Source organism: Cajanus cajan, chromosome 1, assembly GCF_000230855.2.
Source record: "Cajanus cajan strain Asha chromosome 1, NIPB_CcT2T_4, whole genome shotgun sequence".
Lineage (NCBI taxonomy): Eukaryota > Viridiplantae > Streptophyta > Magnoliopsida > Fabales > Fabaceae > Cajanus > Cajanus cajan.
In genome coordinates this window covers 2,099,092-2,120,250 of record NC_138517.1, presented here as the reverse complement: position 1 = coordinate 2,120,250, position 21,159 = coordinate 2,099,092, and the positions used below count along the sequence as shown (strand labels likewise).

Sequence of the window (21,159 nt, the reverse complement as noted above, 5' to 3'; positions counted from 1 at the left end):
TATAAAATATAGCACCATATATGTACAGTCATCCCAAAATATTCCTTAGTGCCGGTCAAGCACTGACAAAAAAAAATGTTACCCAGAATGGTAACTCAAAACACGAGACTCAGCTCCTCGTCTCACAACTATCATCTCTACTCCCAAGCTATCCCTGACCTGCTCCCATACCAAGTATGATCATCGCAGTTCCACCACATGGAAAACAAAAGGGTAAGCTAGAATTCAAAGATCAATAATACAAGTACAGAATAAAAATCTATACTACACATGCATCCCAAATCCTGTCCCTAAGGAACCTTTCATCTCAATCAATCATTCATTCATCAAACATGAAGTTAAACACCACACTTCATCATATTAATAATCATGCAATGAATGCAACTCATGACAGATATGCATACATATCAATCATCTAATGCGTCGTCACGCATACACCTAGGAGATCTCCATAACAATAGAGCTGCACAAGTGACATTCCATCCTACCGAAACCACCCCAACCGTTTTCACGCCCAATGCGCCCGCTCGGTCACAGCTAAATAGGATATATAATCCTCATCTCGAGTTTACTCGGATGATGTCACTTACACACTTGGAAGTCCAGATCCACCGTCAGGTATAGCACAGCTGGGTACAGGCTTACCACGACATTGGCATGCATTAACCAAGTCAATTGTGGAGTTCGCCCACCGACTATCCGCAAGGATCCACGCACCTTCCTGAGTACTTGGTTAAGGGAATAACCCTCGACCTCATACCCCGCTCCAACACTAGCTAAGGATTTAGAGGAGACTCACCCAACCCAGTGGTCTATCTGAGTACCACTCTCCCAAATCCAGTGGCCTCCCAGAGCACCACTCTCATATATCAGTGGCCTATCCAAGCACCACTCTCAAGAGACTCTATGTGAGCTCTTCTAGTTCGAAAATATTTTTCCTCTCCTCAAGTCCTAGGCTAGACTCATGCCATAGGCATCACATGCAATCATGCATCATACATCATAATGGTCTGCCCACCATCATGATCAACAATCATACACATGTCATAAGACATCACATGCAATAATGCATCATACATCATAATGGTCTGCCCACCATTATGATCAACACATACCATATGAACATATCATATTCAAACATTCATATATATCATCACAAAGCATACATATGAATCACACCTCACCATACATCATATATCATACATACATGATCTAAAACTTCAACTTTAAACATGCATAAGCATCAATTCATTCATAAATATATTCAAGCACAGTGCCGTCAACTCGCGCCTGGCCTAACACCAACCCAAGAGCTCTAAGCTCTTCCACGCCTGACACGCTCAACCTGTGCCCGGCCTAAAACTATTCAGAGAGTTCAAAACTCTCATCCAAACTAACAAATTCAGCCACATGCAAACAATCTAGCTTCCCTTACCTGAAGGTTGGCTCAGATAGCCAAAGACTGAACAAAAGTAGAATTTTCCCTCGAGGCTCAACTCGAAACTTCAATCCTCCCAAAACAAGCTTTCTAATCTGAATTTCAATAAAAGACAGAAGGAGTTATTGATCTAGAGGAGAAAAGGAGTTAAACAGAGAAATTTGGGAGAGAAAGGAGCTCACTGACCCAGACCCCTTCTCTCTAAAACTTCTCTCTAGAACCAGAACTCCTCACGGCCCCCCCTCACCCCTATTTATAGGCAATCCGGAGTGGCCAGAATGGCCCGTACCGATACCGGAACGACCCGTTCTGAACTCCCAGATCACGCACAAAATCCACGCCCAGAACGGCCCGTTCTGAAATCAGAACGGCCCGTTCTGGGACTCATCCGGAACGGCCCGTTCTCCCTCCGGAACGGCCCGTTCTCCTTCCTAGAACGGCCCGTTCTCCTTCCTAGAACGGCCCATTCTCCCTCCGGAACGGCCCATTCTCAACTACAATATGTAGTTCAATTCAGTAGTGTGGAACGGCCCGTTCCAGTTTGGGAACGGCCCGTTCTGGGCTACTGAATCAGCCTTTTTTTTTTTTTTTTTACAATGTTACAATACTCCCCAACAAATAGGAATTTTCGTCCCCGAAAATAGGCTTACCTGAAAAGAGGAATGGATACTGTTCCTTGAACTGACTCTCTTCTTCCCAGGTTGCCTCACCAGTAGCTGCATCCCAAAGAATCTTCACCAAGCTAATGGACTTGCCTCGAAGCTCTTTCAACTTGTGATCAATTACAGCTACCGGTCTCTTCTCGTAAGTCAAGTTTTCTCTAACTTGCACCTCATCCATCTCTATCACGTGACTCGGGTCTCTGATGTACTTTCTCAACTGTGAAACGTGAAACACATCATGCAGGTTGGACAGAATCGGAGGTAACGCCAACTGATATGCTACCGGACCTACACGACGAAGGATCTGATAAGGACCAATAAACTTCGGTGTGAGTTTCTTGGCCCTTACAGCCCTTCCCACTCCAGTAGTAGGTGTCACCCTGAGAAACACATGCTCTCCCTCCTCAAACTCTAGAGGTCTCCTCCTCTTATCAGCATAAGACTTTTGTCGATTCTGAGTAGCTCTCAACCTCTCCTGAATCTGTCTTACCATCTCAGTAGTCTGAAGAACTAACTCTGGACCAACCACTACTGACTCACCCTTCTGATACCAACATAATGGAGTCCTACACCTCCTGCCATATAGAGCCTCAAAAGGTGTCATGCCAATACTCGCATGATAACTATTATTATAGGTAAACTCTACCAATGGCAACACCTCCTCCCAGCTACCCAGATGGTCCAACACACAAGCTCTCAGAAGATCCTCTAGTGACTGAATTGTCCTTTCCGACTGACCATCTGTCTGTGGATGATAGGCGAAACTCAACCTCAATCTCGTTCCCAACGCCTGATGTAGAGTCTGCCAAAACCTTGAAGTAAACCTTGGATCTCTGTCAGAAATAATACCGGAAGGCACTCCATGCAGTCGTACTATCTCTCGGATATATAACTGTGCAAGCCTCTCCAAGGACCACCTCTTGTTGACAGGAAGAAAGTGAGCACACTTTGTCAACCTATCAACAATCACCCAGATAGAGTCACTGTTCCTAGTTATCCTAGGCAATCCAACCACAAAGTCTATAGTGACACTATCCCACTTCCACTCAGGAATCTCCATCAACTGTAAAACCCCTCCGGGCCTCTGATGCTCAATCTTCGCCTTCTGACAAGTCAAACAAGCAGCTACAAACTCTGCTATCTCCTTCTTCATACCAGGCCACCAAAAACTTTTCTTGATGTCTTGATACATCTTAGTCATACCAGGATGTATGCTAAGATGACTCATGTGTCCCTCCTCTAGAACAGTTCTCCTCAACTCTGAATCACAAGGCAGACAAATCCGACCTCTGAATCTCAGAATCCCATCAGTACCAAGCTCAAAACCAGCTGCCCTCTCAGTACCAAGTAATCCCAAAGTCCTTAACAACTCTGGGTCCTGTAACTGTTTAGTTCCCACCTGCTTCAAGAACTCATTAGTTATGGTGATCATACCACAGCTAATGTGATCCTGAACAACCTCCACCTCTAGTCTCAAATCTCGGAACTGCTCAATCAACTCCAACTCCCTAATCATCATAGCCGACATGTGAATGGATTTCCTACTCAATGCATCAGCTACCACATTTGCCTTTCCAGGATGATACATCAACTGGAAATCGAAGTCCTTTAGAAATTCCATCCACCTCCTCTGCCTCATATTCAACTCTTTCTGATCAAACAGATATTTCAAACTCTTGTGATCACTGTATACACTGAATCTCGCACCATACAGATAGTGCCTCCACGACTTCAAGGCAAATACCACAACTGCAAGCTCCAAATCATGAGTAGGATAATTTCTCTCATGGGTCTTCAGTTGCCTCGAAGCATATGCCACTACTCTCCCTCCCTGCATCAACACACAACCTAACCCCTGGTGAGAAGCATCACAGAACACATCAAAATGCTCACCAGTGTTAGGTAACACCAAAACTGGAGAAGTGGTCAACCGTCTCTTTAGCTCCTGAAAACTCTGCTCATAAGCGTCCGCCCAAACAAAAGGTTGATCTTTTCGAGTCAGTTGAGTCAAATGCATTACTATTCGAGAAAAACCCTCAATGAACCTCTGATAGTAACCCGCCAACCCAAGAAAACTCCTAATCTCTGTAGCAGTCATCGGACGCTCCCACTGAATCACAGCCTCCACCTTGGATGGATCTACTGCAATCCCCTCTGCCGATATCACATGCCCCAAAAATCTCACCTCGGACAACCAAAACTCACACTTGGACAGTTTGGCATACAACTGTCTCTCTCTTAACACCTCCAAAACCGACCTCAAATGCTCACGGTGATCCTCCAATGATCTAGAATACACCAAAATATCATCAATCCTCGGAAGGGGATATTTATTCTTTATCGTTAATTTATTCAGCTGCCGATAATCAACACACAAACGGGCCCCACCATCTTTCTTCTTCACTAACAGTACCGGAGCACCCCAAGGAGAAACACTGGGCCTCACCATCTGTTTCTCCAACAAATCCTCAATCTGTGTCTTCAGCTCTACCAACTCAGCTAGAGCCATCCTATAAGGAGCCACTGATACCGGTCCTGCACCTGGTACCAGATCAATGCTAAACTCAACATCACGCCTGGGTGGCAATCCTGGCACATCATCTGGAAACACCTCAGGAAATTCACTGACAATCTCGATCCCAGCGATAGCTTTCTCTGTCTCAATACTCAAAGCTGCAAACAACATGAAGCACTCAGCTCCATCCCTCATCAACTGCTCAGCCTGACCCGCTAATACCAACACCTCATCCTCCAACTGAGGAAACATCAACTCTCTCCGAGCACAATCTATAAGGATGTGATGGGCAGATAACCAATCCATCCCTAAGATTATGTCGATATCCACCATGGGCAACACAATCAGGTTCACTCGGAACCTCCTACCAGACACCTCTATCGGGCATCTCACACACATCTCCGACGTCACCACAGAAATTGAAGTCGGAGTAGACACAAACAAATCAACATGCAAGGAAGATACTGACAAACCCAATCTCTTCACACAATCAACAGAAATAAAAGAATGCGTGGCACCAGAATCGAATAAAAATAAAACATCCTCACCTGCTGCCTTCCCCTTTCCCTTCACTAAGTCTGATGAAGTGGAAGCCTCTGCACCTGACAATGCAAACACTCTCCCCGCAGCTGTAGGTCTGGGTGGCCTCGGGGCACTCCCAGATGAAGTCGGCGGTGTCTGACAATCTCTAGAGATGTGGCCTGGCCTACCACATCTGAAGCAAACATTCCCCGGAAGGGAGCAATCTCTAACCATATGTGCTCCTCCACATCGGTAGCACCGCACTGACTGTGCTCCGCCCTGAGGAGTAGCAGGTCGAGGTCCCCTACTAACAGCTCCTCTCTGAGACTGTACAGGTCTGTCATAGGGTCCCCTCTGCTGGCCTCCCCTCCTGGACCCAGATGATCCCTCTTGAACTCTAGCAACCTTACCGCTACTACCACCACCCTCCAAACTCTCAACAGTCTTTGCCTTCTCAACCAAGGCAGGAAACTCCACTATGGACATGGGGACTATAACCCTCTTCAGCTCGTGCCTCAATCCCTCTGCAAACTTTCTACATCTCCAAGCCTCAGATATGGCCTGAGAGTAGAAACGAGCTAGATGCTCAAACCTCATAGCATACTCAGAAACAGACAAGCTCCCCTGATGTAATCTCATGAACTCTGCCTCCTTAGCGTATCTAACGCTATCCGGAAAATATTTCTCCAAAAAGACCCTCCTGAAGCAATCCTAGTCAACAGGCACACCCTTGCTCTCTAACATCTGCCTGGTGCCTCTCCACCAGTACTCAGCCTCGCCCCCCAGCATGTAAACTGCATAAGCCAACTTTCTCTTATCAGAAGATCCCAAAACACTAAAGATCTTCTCCATATCCCTCAACCACTGATCCGCCACATCAGGATCTGAATCCCCTCTGAACTGAGGAGGCTGACATCCCCTGAACTCTGCTAAATATCTCCCCTCCTGAGAGACCACCGGTCTAGCTGCCTCAGCCGCAGCTCTACCTGCCTCCATATGAGCAAAGTGAGCACTCTGCTGCTGCATCGCCATGGCCATCATCTCCATGGCCCTAGCAATCTGGTCATACTGGGGTCTCACCATACTACAAGAATTCAAACATCCTATTAGTAACATAATACCCCTCACAATTCACCAAAGGCTAGCACATATCAGAGATATGACACAACAAAAACCTAGAAGGATCACTCCCCACAAAGTATCCTAAAAGACTCGACCGGCTCTGATACCATAAAAGTGTAACGACCCGCCACGGTCTCTACACTTAGTGGAATCGCACTACAACTAGTTAACTAAGAGAATATTAAACTGGATAACACATACATACAGGCATAAATATAAAGATCGAAATAATTAAGTTTCTGTATATAAAATATAGCACCATATATGTACAGTCATCCCAAAATATTCCTTAGTGTCGGTCAAGCACTGACAAAAAAAATGTTACCCAGAATGGTAACTCAAAACACGAGACTCAGCTCCTCGTCTCACAACGATCATCTCTACTCCCAAGCTATCCCTGACCTGCTCCCATACCAAGTATGATCATCGCAGTTCCACCACATGGAAAACAAAAGGGTAAGCTAGAATTCAAAGATCAATAATACAAGTACAGAATAAAAATCTATACTACACATGCATCCCAAATCCTGTCCCTGAGGAACCTTTCATCTCAATCAATCATTCATTCATCAAACATGAAGTCAAACACCACACTTCATCATATTAATAATCATGCAATGAATGCAACTCATGACAGATATGCATACATATCAATCATCTAATGCGTCGTCACGCATACACCTAGGAGATCTCCATAACAATAGAGCTGTACAAGTGACATTCCATCCTACCGAAACCACCCCAACCGTTTTCACGCCCAATGCGCCCGCTCGGTCACAGCTAAATAGGATATATAATCCTCACTCGGGTTTACTCGGATGATGTCACTTACACACTTGGAAGTCCAGATCCACCGTCAGGTATAGCACAGCTGGGTACGGGCTTACCACGACATTGGCATGCATTAACCAAGTCAATTGTGGAGTTCGCCCACCGACTATCCGCAAGGATCCACGCACCTTCCTGAGTACTTGGTTAAGGGAATAACCCTCGACCTCATACCCCGCTCCAACACTAGCTAAGGACTTAGAGGAGACTCACCCAACCCAGTGGTCTATCTGAGCACCACTCTCCCAAATCCAGTGGCCTCCCAGAGCACCACTCTCATATATCAGTGGCCTATCCAAGCACCACTCTCAAGAGACTCTATGTGAGCTCTTCTAGTTCGAAAATATTTTTCCTCTCCTCAAGTCCTAGGCTAGACTCATGCCATAGGCATCACATGCAATCATGCATCATACATCATAATGGTCTGCCCACCATCATGATCAAAAATCATACACATGTCATAAGACATCACATGCAATAATGCATCATACATCATAATGGTCTGCCCACCATTATGATCAACACATACCATATGAACATATCATATTCAAACATTCATATATATCATCACAAAGCATACATATGAATCACACCTCACCATACATCATATATCATACATACATGATCTAAAACTTCAACTTTAAACATGCATAAGCATCAATTCATTCATAAATATATTCAAGCACAGTGCCGTCAACTCGCGCCTGGCCTAACACCAACCCAAGAGCTCTAAGCTCTTCCACGCCTGACACGCTCAACCTGCGCCCGGCCTAAAACTATTCAGAGAGTTCAAAACTCTCATCCAAACTAACAAATTCAGCCACATGCAAACAATCTAGCTTCCCTTACCTGAAGATTGGCTCAGATAGCCAAAGACTGAACAAAAGTAGAATTTTCCCTCGAGGCTCAACTCGAAACTTCAATCCTCCCAAAACAAGCTTTCTAATCTGAATTTCAAGAAAAGACAGAAGGAGTTATTGATCTAGAGGAGAAAAGGAGTTAAACAGAGAAATTTGGGAGAGAAAGGAGCTCACTAACCCAGAGACCTTCTCTCTAAAACTTCTCTCTAGAACCAGAACTCCTCACGGCCCCCCCTCACCCCTATTTATAGGCAATCCGGAGTGGCCAGAACGGCCCGTACCGATACCGGAACAACCCGTTCTGAACTCCCAGATCACGCACAAAATCCACGCCTAGAACGGCCCGTTCTGAAATCAGAACGGCCCGTTCTGAGACTCATCCGGAACGGCCCGTTCTCCCTCCGGAACGGCCCATTCTCCCTCCGGAACGGCCCGTTCTCCTTCCTAGAACGACCCATTCTCCCTCCGGAACGGCCCGTTCTCAACTACAATATGTAGTTCAATTCAGTAGTGTGGAACGGCCCGTTCCAGTTTGGGAACGACCCGTTCTGGGCTACTGAATCAGCCTCTCTCTTTTTTTTTTTTTTACAATGTTACAAATACTGTCGATATAACTAAAGTAACGGGGTCGAGTATGTTGGGAAGATCAATCTATTTTGCATTATAATTAATTTAGTTTTAAAACAAAGAAAAATAAAAGAGTGAAAACAATTATCCAATAAATACAAATTAATAAATAGAATGTACAAAATTCTTTTGTAATCAATATTAATTATAAATTTTAGATTTTTCTTGTCGTTGTGAAATTTGAATTATTCTTGTAATGACTAGTCAGGATAAGTGAGGTTTATCATAATCTCAAATAACACAAGGATATTTCATCACAAGTTCTTTACTCATTTAAATCCACAAGGTCAAACCTCTAACTACAAATTAATTCAAATTTTCATTCTTATGACCATAGATTAACATTTATTTTTGTAAGTAATATAATAAGTTAAGCTTAGAAAGATTTAAAAAAAACTATATTATAGTTAGAAATAATATAAAAATGTTTAAACTAAACGATTTAGAATATTTTTAATAATTTAAAATTTAGTACAACATAGTTTACAACAATGAGATGTGCTTAAGAATATTAAACTAGTTATATGACCGTTGTAAATATCATAAAATAATAAAATAACATAAATTAGTAACACCTTATTGACTATTTAGAATTAAAAATATCATAGATTAAACAAGTGAATGAGGTTAGAAACACCTCACTAAATAAATATATCTGTATTTAACACATAAATGGTTGATATACTAGCATAAAAAAGAAAGTCCTTTGTGTATTTTTAAAAATATAAATAAAATTAAAGTGGAAAATTAATAATTAGAGAGTCTAAACACTATTTAGATAATTATAATTACAAGGGTAGTTTTTGAAGAATAGTGAAGAGAAAAAATAGTTTAAAATTAATATAGTTATATATAAGAATAAAATTATAAAATTAATGTATACATCAAAATGAGAAATCATGTTTTATTAATAAAAATTATAAATAAAAACATACAACTCCATTATAAAAAAAAATAGTTAAGGCGTGAATCTAAGTCTAACACTTCACGAATTTTTATTTGTGAATAAATGAGAAATACTCTTTGTTTAGGCCGATGGTTGTTGATTCTCATTAATGTTACTTTTCAATTCTTCTTCTCTATAGCCACCTACTTTAAGTCTTCGAGAGAATAATAATTTTTTTAATTGTTAATTAATAAGCAATTATGTTAAGTCATTTATAGTATTTTGAAAGTTGTTAACTAAAAAATAAATTTGGAAATGAATTGCAGACATCAAAAAGTGTTTTTTCTTTAATTATTATTATTATTATTATCGTAAAATATATACTTTGTGTCTCTTTATATTTTAAAAATATATAAAAAAGTGAATAGTTGATAATAAGTTTTTGAGTAAGTATAAATGTAAGAATAATTTTTTAAGAAAACTAGAGAAAGAAATAGTAGTTTAAGATATGATTATATGGAGAAAGTGGTTACCAAAATATATAATCTCTTTATTAATAGGATAAATTATAGATTAATCCAAGTGTTTAAGTGAAAGAAACGGAATACAACTATCTTTACATGAAAAATGAAGTATAGAAGTGTTTTTGTTTTTTGAGCTTAAAAACAATTTTTATTTTAAAAAATTAAAAACCTGTTTGAGAAGACTAATTTCTGAAAAATATTTGTAAAATTTTACTTTTCCGTTTTAAAACTAAAAAATTAGAGCATTTATTAGTTATTATAATTTATTTTTATTTTTTATTTGTTATTATTCATGTTTTTATGGCGTTGTATTTTTTTTTTCTCTTTTCAACAACTTTCTTCTAAAAATCATTGTAAAAAGTATTTTAAAAAAACACCCTTGAACTTATCCTTAATTGTTCTTTTTTCTGTCTTAATTACCAAACCTTCTTTTAGAAATCACATAAGTATCTTTTATACAATGTCAGTAAGCTTAAGTTAGATGCTAATTAAAAGATTTAAATATGTTTTGCGTAAAAATATAGTTATTTTATGGTTTTAGTCCATGTATTTTATTTTATTTTTTTATATTAACATCATGTATATTTTAATTATAAAATAAAAATATATCAATGTTATATATCGGATAAGATCCAGTCAACACGATACTATAACATATTATATTAATATCAATATTATGTATATTTAAATTATAAAATAACAATATAAAACTTAAATAGGTATACTGTAGTAACTTGTTGAGGTATGTAAGAGCATTGCACTTCGCAAATGCTTGGAAATTGGAATATACAAAACTAACAAATCCATAACACATAAAAGAGAGGGGATTGATTAAAAAAGCAGAAAACAAAATTGTGTTGAAGAAAAAAAAAAGTAAAAAATAAATACCTTAATTTAAAACGTTAGCTTTTAAAAGAAATTAAAACCACGACGACAAAATATTAATATCTTATTAAAATCAATACTAACACTTTAAAAATTGTAAGTTGTCAATTTTTATGATAAATAAATAAGTATAAAATCTTAGGTGATATTTAATTAGTTAGAAAAATACACTTTCTGGCGTGTTATCGGGAATTCACCTTTCGTGGACAACAATATAGGCTCAACAAACAGGGAATAATTTACTATTTTATTCCAAAACAATAAATAAATAGAATCTATGCCAAAATTCCTTTTGATAGGTGCATTGTATATACTAAAGTAAAATGTTTGAGATTGTCTACTTTACAGATATTTCAATGCTTTTATGATATTACCTCTTAATCATTAAAGTATGTTTGTACTATATAATTTATTATTTTTTATCTTATTTTATTGATGTGAGACTTATTTGTATCCCAACATGTAATTAGTGACTAGTGTATAACATTCTAGTACTCATGCATGTATTTTACTTTAGTTGCAATCTTGCAATCATTCATCTGATATCTTCATGGGTCATGCTTGTAACTAATTTCAATTTCAATTACTTTTAGGAACTGGTTCAATTGTTGTTCATATGAATTTAAAGGGTATCTTTTGGTTATTATGAGGTTTGAATGAGTACATGTCAACTAATAATACAACACAAAGCATTATGCCTGAAGATTTAATATATTGCATGATTAAACTTGTTTCAGGTCACAACATTGTGTTGCCGAGCCTGCAATTCAGTTGGATTTGATAAACATCAGTGGAAACATACAATTAGCTTTGATATCTTTTCTAAGTCTCTATTGTTTAATTCTTGGCTTATGTTGCCTAGTAAAACATTTGTGTCTTTAGTTTAAAAATACTGAACACAATTCAAAACCTTCCATCGAATTTAACTTGTGTTCTTTTTGTTTTTTTTGGTACTATTCTTTCCATGAACTTGTGCATAGACCTAAAACTTGAAGCCTACCTATACAATATGCATTTTAAGGAATTAACTTCATGATATACTGAGGTACCCCATCCTTCTAGTTTATTTTGATCATCTTCAAAATGGGAATTGTGCAAGTTCAGCTCTTACAACTGCATCTGCCAAGGAGTTTCAACATCTGGATCTTGGCAAACATGAATTAATAAGGCGATCATCTTAAGAAATGTACAAAATCTGAGATATTTTTGGTCAGGAGAATTGATAAGCGGTTGTATTGTGTTGCAGACACAAAGTTCGTTTTATTTTTTTGTAGCTAAAAAAAGAAAAAAAAATAGTGATAGAAGTTGCTTAAGTAGTTTGCACGGGATTTTTACTTTTAAGTTCAAATCTTATTGTTGTGTACACATAATAATAATTATAAAAAAAAGTGCTTGTGATTTTAAATATTTTGTAATGTTCTGTTTCACATAGAGACAGGCAGATTAAGGTGTATCTATAATAAAAGTCTGCCATTCAAAGTTTTTACATGGGTAGAAACAGATGATTTGGCAATTTAGTTTATCACAATTAAAAACATTTTCCACAAAAAAAAAGAATTACTGACCAGAATGTTTATCGGTATTAAATACTTCCACGCACCTATAAATACTCTTTACTTGAACTATTTCAAATTATCAATCGGAATAAGCAAAGAAATTTGGTAATGTTGTCATAAAAAGAAGTTGATTTGTAATCCTCATCAAATAGCTGGAAAATACAAATTAAATGGTTCTGGCTCTTGGACTTTATTGCACACCAAGCCGATTGGAAAATTTCTCTCTTAATCTTAACTGGCATTCTCGAAATTAAATCAAAATTTTCAATAAAAAACTTCTGCATGAAGCACACGTTACTAAAAGTATAAATAAAATTTAAAATATTTCATTTTCCAAACCAGAAGAAAAATAAAATAAAATCTCCCTCCAGTCTTTGAGTTGATTTCAAGAATAGCATTTTCAAACACTGCACATGCCTTGCTAGCTTTCCGTGTAGTGGTCAATGCAGTGAGAAACAAGTATGGTTTTAGTTTTCATTTCTCTTATTCTTCCTCATTACCTCAATCATTCTGACATATACCACTAATTAACCTTCGGAACTAAATTTTGTTATGTTATTATATCCTCTTTGAATTCTGTTTATTTTCAAAACACCTAAAATCAACACCTCCTAGTCGTATTATTTGTACATTTCAATGTAACATTTATTTATAAATCAAAATTAATTTGGAGACATTCCTACTACTTTCAATGATTCAAAATTAATTTCTGTCCAACTTTAAAATAAAGCTACAAGAATCATTTGCTTAATTGAGGTACTTAATCACACTGTCATTTCTTCAATGAGAGGCATCCTTTACAAATGTGCCTGTAATCTATCTATCTATTACATGAGCCCTTGAACAGTTGCGTGTGCCGTTTAACGCGAACCAAATCTGAACAATCTCACCCCTTTATGTGCCATTCAAAATGTGAGGCAATTATTTGATTTTGTTTTTGTCTCATCATATATATTTTTAGTGTGAGACAGTACAACGGTAAAAGCAACACTACATTGTTCTCGTCAAAAGAATTTCAGAAGATAATCCGAATCAGCAATTCTAGCTTCAATTGTTTGTACAGTCAATTTTTAAATAGGTATAAAATTAAATTTGTTGTGTAACGCAAGTACTAGTGCGGTGTCTTTCATTACATTAGTGTCAGAAATGACCTTGCCTTTTAACATAAAAGCTCACAAAAGGGAGAAACAGAATGTCACGGGACTGAAACTGTTATTTGTCATCTTCCACCATATTTTTTGTGCTTGCTAATCACCCCTTTATTGAGTTTTGTTTGTTTCAACATGTCACAACACAAATTAACCTCGATTGGTGACATCATCACTCCCTTATAAGCTGCACAAAAATAAGGTATGTAGTCATATTACATATACATCCACAACTCTCATTCAGCAAAAGGAGTAGATAAGAAACTCTTGTGAAGTCTTCATTTGTCTTTGCATTATTTTCACAACTTCATCTCTTGTTTCTTCCTCTGAATCAGTAACAAGACCATGGAGGTGAATTTCAAGTCTCCTTCCCTTGAAAAACAGGAAGCTGAGGCTGAAGAAGGAGAAAACATGCGCTTTCACAAGTCTCTTCAGGTTCATATATATCTATATATATCTATACATGCACATGTGTTGTTTTGTATGCATGTATTCTGTTCTAGTATTCTACAGTTTTTCAGTGAAGTTCCTCTTTTGGTCATGCTGGTCGTAGGAGCTAAGAGAATTGCAGTCTCAACTTCACCATGCTGCAGATTATTGTGAAACAACTTTCTTGAAAAGTGAAGCTAAGAGAGAGTGAGTCCTTTCTACACTTTAATACCAATCTGAAGGTTATTTTCTTCCTTTGGCTTCAGGCTGGTGCTTTTATCTTTGCCAGTTTTCTATCAGGTTCAGGATTCATTCCTCTTCTGTGGTCTATGTGACATATGACTAGTCATGTCTACATGGCAAGATTTTAGTTGTAAATTCTTTTTCTCCTTGTGTTGAATAATTTGCTAACATTTGTGGCCTGTGAGAGGCCTTTCTGAGTGTCACCCTGATGTTGCACCAGCCCATATAAGTGCAGGCTTGGGCCTAGAAGTTCATTTTGCATCATTGTTTTGGGTTAAAGTTGTCTCCCCAATCCGTAGGGCATAATTGCAAAAGATATGCATTTGTATAATGGGGGACCACTACCCATCATGTCACTGTTCGGGGTTAGCATAATCCAAAATTCAATGAATGTAAATAAGTTTACATTTACTCAAACGCATCGACAGTGTAACAAACTTTTATATTTTTATCTAATCATACATTATCATGTATTATGTATGATAAATTGATTGACTTTTATAATAAATACAAAAGTTATACCGGATTTATTAAAAGTATAGAAATCTTTACACCGGTATAAAAGTTAAACTATAATAACTATTTGTGCTAATTTAGGATGGTAAGGTAATAATATGAAGAGGTGAAGTATATTGTTCACACTACGTTATTGTTGAGTTTTTAGAATGCCACATATTTTGCTTAGAAATCCTAAAATCATAGTGTACTAAAACTTTATATTTTTTTCTGGTATTACTTTTTCAATGAGCTTTCTAATTTTTATCTAAGAGTTTGTTTGTTTGTTTGTTGGATGTGTTGACCCGTGACTGATTAGTATTTGTACATCTTTCAGTGTGATGGAAAACACAAAAGAATACATATGCAGCGCCATGGTCACTGTAGTTGATCATCTTGGGAACGTTTCGGCTAATCTTGAAGGCCTAGTTTCTCAAACAAATGCCTTTTCTGAGGCTGAATCACGAATTCAGTGCCTCAAACAAGTTAGTATTATTACTTTGTACTTGCTCAAAATAGCCTTATCAGTAAGTTATCCAAAAGTTATTTGCATTAACAAAATATAAGATAAATGCTTCAGTGAAGGAGAAAATAAAATATAAAATTTTAACACACATAGCAAATCAATAACAGTTACTGATGATGGTCCTTTTCTACAGAGACTTTTCTCATGTGAACAATATGCTGATAAGCTTAACCTCACAAAAATGAGATGGAGGGAGAAATTGCCAAGATTCCATTCAAGATATTTATCATCACGTAAATATTTGATGTAACCCTTTGAATTTTTTTATAGGGACAAAAAAGTTTCCAATCAATTACATTATATTGTCAGTCCATTATTGTTTTTCCATTTATCTCATTTCTGTTTTATTTGTTTTTTACTTGCTTTCCATGATCAGCACCCATCCTTGAGAGATCAAGCTGTGAAAAATTAAGGTACTCATTCCTCAAAACCCTCATGAATATGACAATGAGTAATGTTTGACCATATGTTTTCTCATAGTCAGAACCTATGATGCACCGATACGATACGCGTATCGGATACGACACGTATCCGATACGGCGATACGATTATTTTAATATATATAGGATACGATACTTGTAAGATACGTGTCATCATATATATCAATGTTCATGCAATATAATAATTGTGTACTTATAATTTTGATCAAAATTCATAAATATTAAATATATAATTTCTATTTTGCAAATCCAAATTAAAAGCATATTGTACATTACTAAAAATAAATAAATTATAAATCATTTTATCATAAATTACTTTTTATTATTTACAAATAGAAATAATATTACCAATTTCATTCATTTCTTAAAATTATCTATATAAAAGACAATTTTCATTTACAGTTCATCAAGGACCAATATTTCTATGTTTCTATATTAAACATGTTTATTGTAATGGATATTAATAATTTTTCAAAAAATTTGAATACTTTATTAATACATATCAATCACTAATAAGTATCAGTGAAGTATCTGAGAGTATCGGAATTGAATAAAATTTTCATAATATTTTTAAAGACCGGGATACTTCATTGACACGTATCGGTGAAGTATCCAAGAGTATCGTATCGGATACGTATCGGATACGGATACGTGAAGCAAATTGAAGTATGGGTGCTTCATAGGTCAGAACCAATGAAGACCATGGCATTTTCATCATGATAATGAACTATATTTTACGTTTCAGTTTAGTCTATATTGTATTTTATTTTTATCCAATGCAGAGACTCTAAAACTGAAGATCCCTCAAAAATAGAAGATAAACACATACTAGAAAAACAGGAGGATTTGCCTCTTTTTTTGTACACCCAGAAGGTACATGCAAATAAGAATTTGAAGCCAACCAGCGTTACAACATTAAACAAGCACAACAATTTGACAATGGGTACAAAATTATGTTCTTCTAATGCATATTCTTTATCTTCTACATGGCTTTTTTTTTAGTTGCACCTCTAACATAATTTTCTTTCCATTCTAAAACTATAGTGGTACCTGTTCGGGATGGTTTATCAGTCTTAACAAAAGTTTCAAATCCTACATTTCATTTCCAAGTGAGTTTGTTTTCTGTAATGGTTTCTGAGTCATATATTTGTAATTTGAAAGGCTTATTATTATTATTATTATTATTATTATTATTTGTAGGGTTCCCCGAAAGTTACACGCCATAGAAGATCCTTGCATGGGAGTGACATCTTATGGCTCATTCGGCGTACTAAAAGAATCCAATGAAACTAATAGTTTTAAACACTCATTGTGTTGATGTTCTATCATTTTCGTGTGGAAGTTCAATGTTAGATGTATGATTCAGGAATCAAACATTATCTGCAAATATTTATATTTTGAAGCACTTTGAATGTAGTTGTTTTTGTAATTTTGCTAGTTATAATGATTTAGATTTAGCACGTGTGAATATTCATAGTCACTGAACTGAACAAGACATAAAGTCTGGTTGCATACAAGGTAGAAATGTTTTTGGAAACTTTTCTACTAGAAACAACTCTTTATTTTCAGTAGAGAAACTTTCAAAAGCTCTTCTAAGTTTCTATCCAAATAGAATCATAAGGAAACAACAGCCTGCAAACTAGTTCCAAGGGCAATAACACTAAGATGAGCAAAAAAAAAAAAGGGTGAAGATTTCAAGAATGATTTTACATGAATAACTATCAATCTTCCACTATTTGGAAGTAAAGAAAAAAAAAATTACAACCAGTCCAGCAATTACAAAACCTAATAGTCTGAATGGCATAATGTACAAGCCGGTTATAATAAGAAGCATAAGACCCCATAACATAGTTGTATATAAACTTCCCTTTCTAATCAAGTAGGATCCTGCTTCTACATAACCAGGGCCTTAATCTGAGTGTTTACATTTGCATTCTAGCTTCTTTTTTATTGTGTTCCAATATTTTTCTCTCCCATTCCTATTTTGTTATTGATACTAATGTCGAGCTATGGGACTTTTTAAAGCATTCAAGTACTCAAGTTTGTCCAAATAGAAGGATTTCTGTGGCTGTGGGGTTTTAGGAGATTTATTCACAATCTTTTCATCCTTTTCATTCAAGCACTCTTCCGAGTCTTCTGAGGAGTTACTCTTCCTCATGTCACTCCCCTCCTTGATTGAACTCCAACCCATGAAATCTGAGAGAGTCATTGAAGGTGGTGTCCCTGATGATTTTAAGTTGCTATTCTCCTTCCCAGAGTTTGGGGAAGTTTGCTCTGACACTGATTCCAATGAAATCCTTCTGCTACTCACTACCAATGATGGGTTCTTTGCCACTGAATCAGCATATAAGACATCCTCAATCCTTGAGGTAACTGTGTAAGCCAGGCTTTCTATGACTCTTGAGTAGCTCTCTAGAATGGCTTGTCCCACATCCTGTGATCATTTTGTAATCATTCAAATTTTGTTAGTGGCCATCTTATTTAAAAGTTGAAACACGTGTAACATGAACAAACTAGTTACAAACTTGCAATGTTGTTTGTTTTTACCTTGTTGTATTGGATTTTGCTAATGTCAAGTGAAGATTGTGGAAGTCCTGGGTACTGGTGTTTGAGCATAAGCAATATTGTCTCAGCTCTCTCCTCGAAGAGTTCCCTCTTCTCAATGCTCACTGCTGAACTCCAGGAAGACTTACTATCCTTGTTGGTCATCTTCCTTCTCCATATCACTATGGAAGCTTCAATCCTATTCTTGAGGTCAAGCACCTTATGTTCTGTGGACAAGTCCATTGTTGCGAGAAATTGCCCAGGATCAAAAAATTCCACTGTAATGCTCTTATAGATTGATTCACCAAGGCTTTCTCTACCATTCTGCCAGAGACATGAAGGAGAAGATTGACCCAAGTTACTAGTTTTGTGTTCTAATAAAATGATTAAGAACCTGTTTGGATACACCCTAGAAATGTTTTTGTTAATTTCTCTACTATAAAATAAACTCTTTATTTTTCAGTAGAGAAGCTGACAAAACTTCTAAGCTTGTATTCAAATGGACCGTAAGCCAATTAGAGATTCTTTTGGTCTAATTATATTACCTTGGGGAGTGATTCGATGTAGTTCTCAGGAATCCCCATTTCTGATAGTATTTGAGCATTTATTGCCATGGCTGCTTTAAGCACTTGGGTGACATTGTCCTTCTGGTACTGTATCCATTTTCCGGCTACTTCAGACATTCCTGTTGGGGGAACTTTAACTGTTGGAAGCCACCATTTGTCACTCTTCCTTTGGTTGTTACCCTCAGAATCATCATCATTTTTAGAGACATACCAGAACTCATTTTGATCTCTAAAGTTGTCTAACGTGTCCTGTTCCATTGCTATCTAGTTAGTCCAAAGTGTGTGAATTGAAGCCATTTGAATAGTAATGATTCAGATAGTATTTAATTACTTACAATGAGCATTGCATCAAGCTTGCGCAAGGCCGGGATGTTCATGAGCAGATCAGTTCGTTGCCGAGTAGTCATGATCTACACAATGTCAGAACATATTACTTTGTAAGAGTAGGACAAAAATGAAACAAAGATTTTTGAACCTCTCATTTGTAGTTATACGTTAGTATTATTAAATTTGGAGGGTAAGAAGGGGTTAGTTGGCCTTGGACCACATGGTGTCTAATGAATCTTTGCATGACATATAATTAACTGCTATTAACTTTTTTACGTAAACTGAAAAACTTAAATACATGTTATGTTGAGATTGACCGGGATCATGAATATTTGGTAATTCTATATTATCTAATAATTTTTTGTAAGAAGGGGGCAGGAAGAAGCCAAGAAGGTAGAGGCAAAATAAGGTTGCCTACCTCCATGGTTGATCCATCCTTGGCTATCTGTTGTGATGGAGCAAATTCAACAATATGATCCGTTACAGATAGAAGCCAACCAATTTCTCTTTTCCACCTGGCCTTTCTTTCTGCAGACATTGGCTCCAGCTTTGATGATTCTCCAAAAACAGATGCTGCATTGCATCAATGGAAATTTCATTGAGACTTGAGAGAACACATTTCAATTAGTACACTTAAAATAACGTGCTTGAATTTGAATTGAGATAACTATACTATCAATTAATTGATAGAAATCAAAGCTAGTAGAAGAAATAGAATAACACACGGATTGGAGGGGGAAAAAGGGTATATACCAGCCAGGTTTGTTATGGCATTTGACAAAGCCAATGCTGAAGAAACACCATTCCCTGCACCTGACATGTCTTCTCCTAAAAGCAGCTTAGCAAACCTCTCCTTCATCATGTCAGATTCTGAAATAAAAGCACAAGTTTTTTTAGCAATATGTGCTCAGTGTTATTGATGATCTTCTGGTAACTACCAAGAAGCAGTTTATGATCTTATTTCATCCTTTTGAGTTTTGAGGGTGATCAAATTAATTTAACTGCAATATGAAATCCAGGCACAAGCTTGACTTGGCTTAAAATTTAAAGAGAATATACCAGTTGGTGCCTTTGGCTTTGGAGGTATTTTAGGTGCTTCACAACCCAAGCTTGCTGCTGGACTATGATCACTATTGTGAGCATGTTCAAAACGATGATCAAATGAGCTCTTAGACTCGTAGCTTTTTGAGTACACCTTATCAGTTTCATCAGCTTCGTCGTGATCCCTTTCAAATAAACCATGAATATGTTTCCCTGGAATCTCAAACATTTTTCTGAAATGAAAAGACTTGGACTTCTGCATGCTTTTTTGGTGACGAAAAGCTCGAACCATCGTTGATTCGACCTTTTTTGTGTGTTACCTTTGTTTTATAAAAAAACAAAGGAACAAGGAGTTGAGGTTGAAGTGTTGGCCTTGAACCTATGTTTGTTGTGTTCCTTCTTCTATAGAAAAAAAGTACTATTTGATCAATGAGAGAAAGAGCAGAAAGAAGGGAAAGAAAATAGAACCCCTTCAATCAAAAAGTGATGTTAAAAAATGAAAGCAAAAGAGTCTAAGAGAAAATGAATAAACTCAACACTGTTTCAATGAATTGTGGTGTGCATGTTTGAAGCAGAAAATAATGGGGTTGTTTTGAGGACATGGTTGATAGCTGTTTAGTTTGTTTTATGAATGAATGGTTGAGAGGCTAATACTTGCCATTTGTTACCATAATTGACAAGGAAAGAAATGAGAATCTAAATATAGCAGTTGTTTTTCACGCTATTTCTCTGCCAATTCTAACCAATGCCAAAAATATAATAACAGATTGAAGGAAAAGAATATGAATGAGTGAATGGATGCAGAAAATGGAATTTAGATAACTGCATTTAATGGTTGTCATATTTTCTGTTAATTTGGATTAATTTCCGGAGAGACACATGATTAGGTGACTATAATTAGAATAGGGGCTTGATCATCGTTTTCTTTGTTCACCCACTGCCACTGGATGCAATTTTTACACATATACCATAAAC

At 36.8% G+C, this 21,159-nt stretch overlaps 3 protein-coding genes across 4 annotated transcripts; 1 reads left to right on the top strand and 2 right to left on the bottom strand.

Moving 5' to 3' along the window:
- Positions 1 to 1,975: 1,975 nt before the first annotated feature.
- LOC114915797 (transposon Tf1-107 polyprotein) lies at positions 1,976 to 5,623 on the bottom strand. The gene has a single exon (XM_029270731.2). It carries the CDS (start codon positions 5,621 to 5,623, stop codon positions 2,030 to 2,032), a length of 3,594 nt encoding a protein of 1,197 aa, XP_029126564.2. The 3' UTR covers positions 1,976 to 2,029.
- A 7,995-nt stretch (positions 5,624 to 13,618) lies between these two features.
- On the top strand, positions 13,619 to 17,111 carry LOC109799811 (protein ABIL1). Of its 2 annotated transcripts, XM_020360446.3 has the most exons (9): positions 13,619 to 13,775; positions 13,909 to 14,008; positions 14,127 to 14,209; positions 15,078 to 15,225; positions 15,400 to 15,499; positions 15,643 to 15,679; positions 16,489 to 16,649; positions 16,751 to 16,815; positions 16,907 to 17,111. In XM_020360446.3, exons 2-9 carry the CDS (start codon positions 13,919 to 13,921, stop codon positions 16,991 to 16,993), a joined length of 771 nt encoding a protein of 256 aa, XP_020216035.1. In that variant the 5' UTR covers positions 13,619 to 13,775; positions 13,909 to 13,918; the 3' UTR covers positions 16,994 to 17,111. The 2 variants fall into 2 exon arrangements, with proteins under 2 accessions (XP_020216035.1, XP_020216034.1); XM_020360445.2 differs by lacking the exon at positions 13,619 to 13,775 and having other exon boundaries at positions 13,800 to 14,008.
- Positions 17,112 to 17,611: 500 nt separating this feature from the next.
- On the bottom strand, positions 17,612 to 20,948 carry LOC109799809 (rop guanine nucleotide exchange factor 9). Its single transcript, XM_020360444.3, has 7 exons — positions 20,203 to 20,948; positions 19,897 to 20,013; positions 19,562 to 19,716; positions 19,152 to 19,226; positions 18,796 to 19,065; positions 18,254 to 18,574; positions 17,612 to 18,140 (listed from the first exon to the last, which is right to left on the bottom strand). The coding sequence occupies exons 1-7, from the start codon at positions 20,474 to 20,476 to the stop codon at positions 17,703 to 17,705; spliced, it is 1,650 nt and encodes a 549-aa protein (XP_020216033.1). The 5' UTR covers positions 20,477 to 20,948; the 3' UTR covers positions 17,612 to 17,702.
- Positions 20,949 to 21,159: the final 211 nt, after the last annotated feature.

Bases quoted from the DNA above. Each gene is read 5' to 3' on its own strand.
- LOC109799811 (XM_020360446.3), top strand. From the start codon at position 13,919: ATGGAGGTGAATTTCAAGTCTCCTTCCCTTGAAAAACAGGAAGCTGAG. The intron at 16,650-16,750 runs GTACAAAATTAT...CTAAAACTATAG, and splicing joins GCACAACAATTTGACAATGG to TGGTACCTGTTCGGGATGGT. The intron at 16,816-16,906 runs GTGAGTTTGTTT...TATTATTTGTAG, and splicing joins ATCCTACATTTCATTTCCAA to GGTTCCCCGAAAGTTACACG.
- LOC114915797 (XM_029270731.2), bottom strand. From the start codon at position 5,623: ATGTCCATAGTGGAGTTTCCTGCCTTGGTTGAGAAGGCAAAGACTGTT.
- LOC109799809 (XM_020360444.3), bottom strand. From the start codon at position 20,476: ATGGTTCGAGCTTTTCGTCACCAAAAAAGCATGCAGAAGTCCAAGTCT. The intron at 19,717-19,896 runs GTATATACCCTT...GATGCAATGCAG, and splicing joins TGCCATAACAAACCTGGCTG to CATCTGTTTTTGGAGAATCA. The intron at 19,066-19,151 runs GTAAGTAATTAA...GCAATGGAACAG, and splicing joins AGCTTGATGCAATGCTCATT to GACACGTTAGACAACTTTAG.